General features: G+C 46.3%; 1 protein-coding gene across 1 annotated transcript in view; it reads right to left on the minus strand.

The window, feature by feature from the left end:
* Positions 1-397, minus strand: part of LOC119588508 (EEF1A lysine methyltransferase 1-like) — a 7,146-nt gene that overhangs the window by 3,637 nt on the left and 3,112 nt on the right. Inside the window, exon 2 of the mRNA XM_037937153.1 lies at positions 34-251. Within this exon, the coding sequence (XP_037793081.1) occupies positions 34-251 (218 nt within the window). The remainder of the gene's footprint in view (positions 1-33; positions 252-397) is intronic.

Below are 397 nucleotides of genomic sequence, written 5' to 3' on the forward strand. Positions count from 1 at the left end.
TCTCTCCATTCTCTCCTGCCCCGCGCCTCTCACCCAGTCCTCCTCGAAGGTATCCGGGATCTCTCCCTCCTCAATCTGCCGCAGCTTATCCTTCCTCTCCTCCTCCTCCTTGAAGAATTCCATTAGGGCTGCCATCGTTCCTGCTGACAGCTGCGGCACGTCATCGTCACTCTCACTTATTGACACCTGGGGAGTTTCATCGTCGCTTTCGACACCGTTCATGGTGGAAGACATTTTTGGTAGCAGGCAACCTAGCAGTTGGAGGAACAAGAAAGTGCTTAAATGTTTAATTTCAAAATTCCTGTTCCTAGCAACTATTTTGGAATGGATAAAGATTATTGACTTTTGAAAAAATTTTCCCTTATATACCACTTTCATTATCCCCCATAATAATGCC

The sequence above is a fragment of the Penaeus monodon genome, chromosome 24, assembly GCF_015228065.2.
Source record: "Penaeus monodon isolate SGIC_2016 chromosome 24, NSTDA_Pmon_1, whole genome shotgun sequence".
In the NCBI taxonomy this organism is placed as follows: domain Eukaryota; kingdom Metazoa; phylum Arthropoda; class Malacostraca; order Decapoda; family Penaeidae; genus Penaeus; species Penaeus monodon.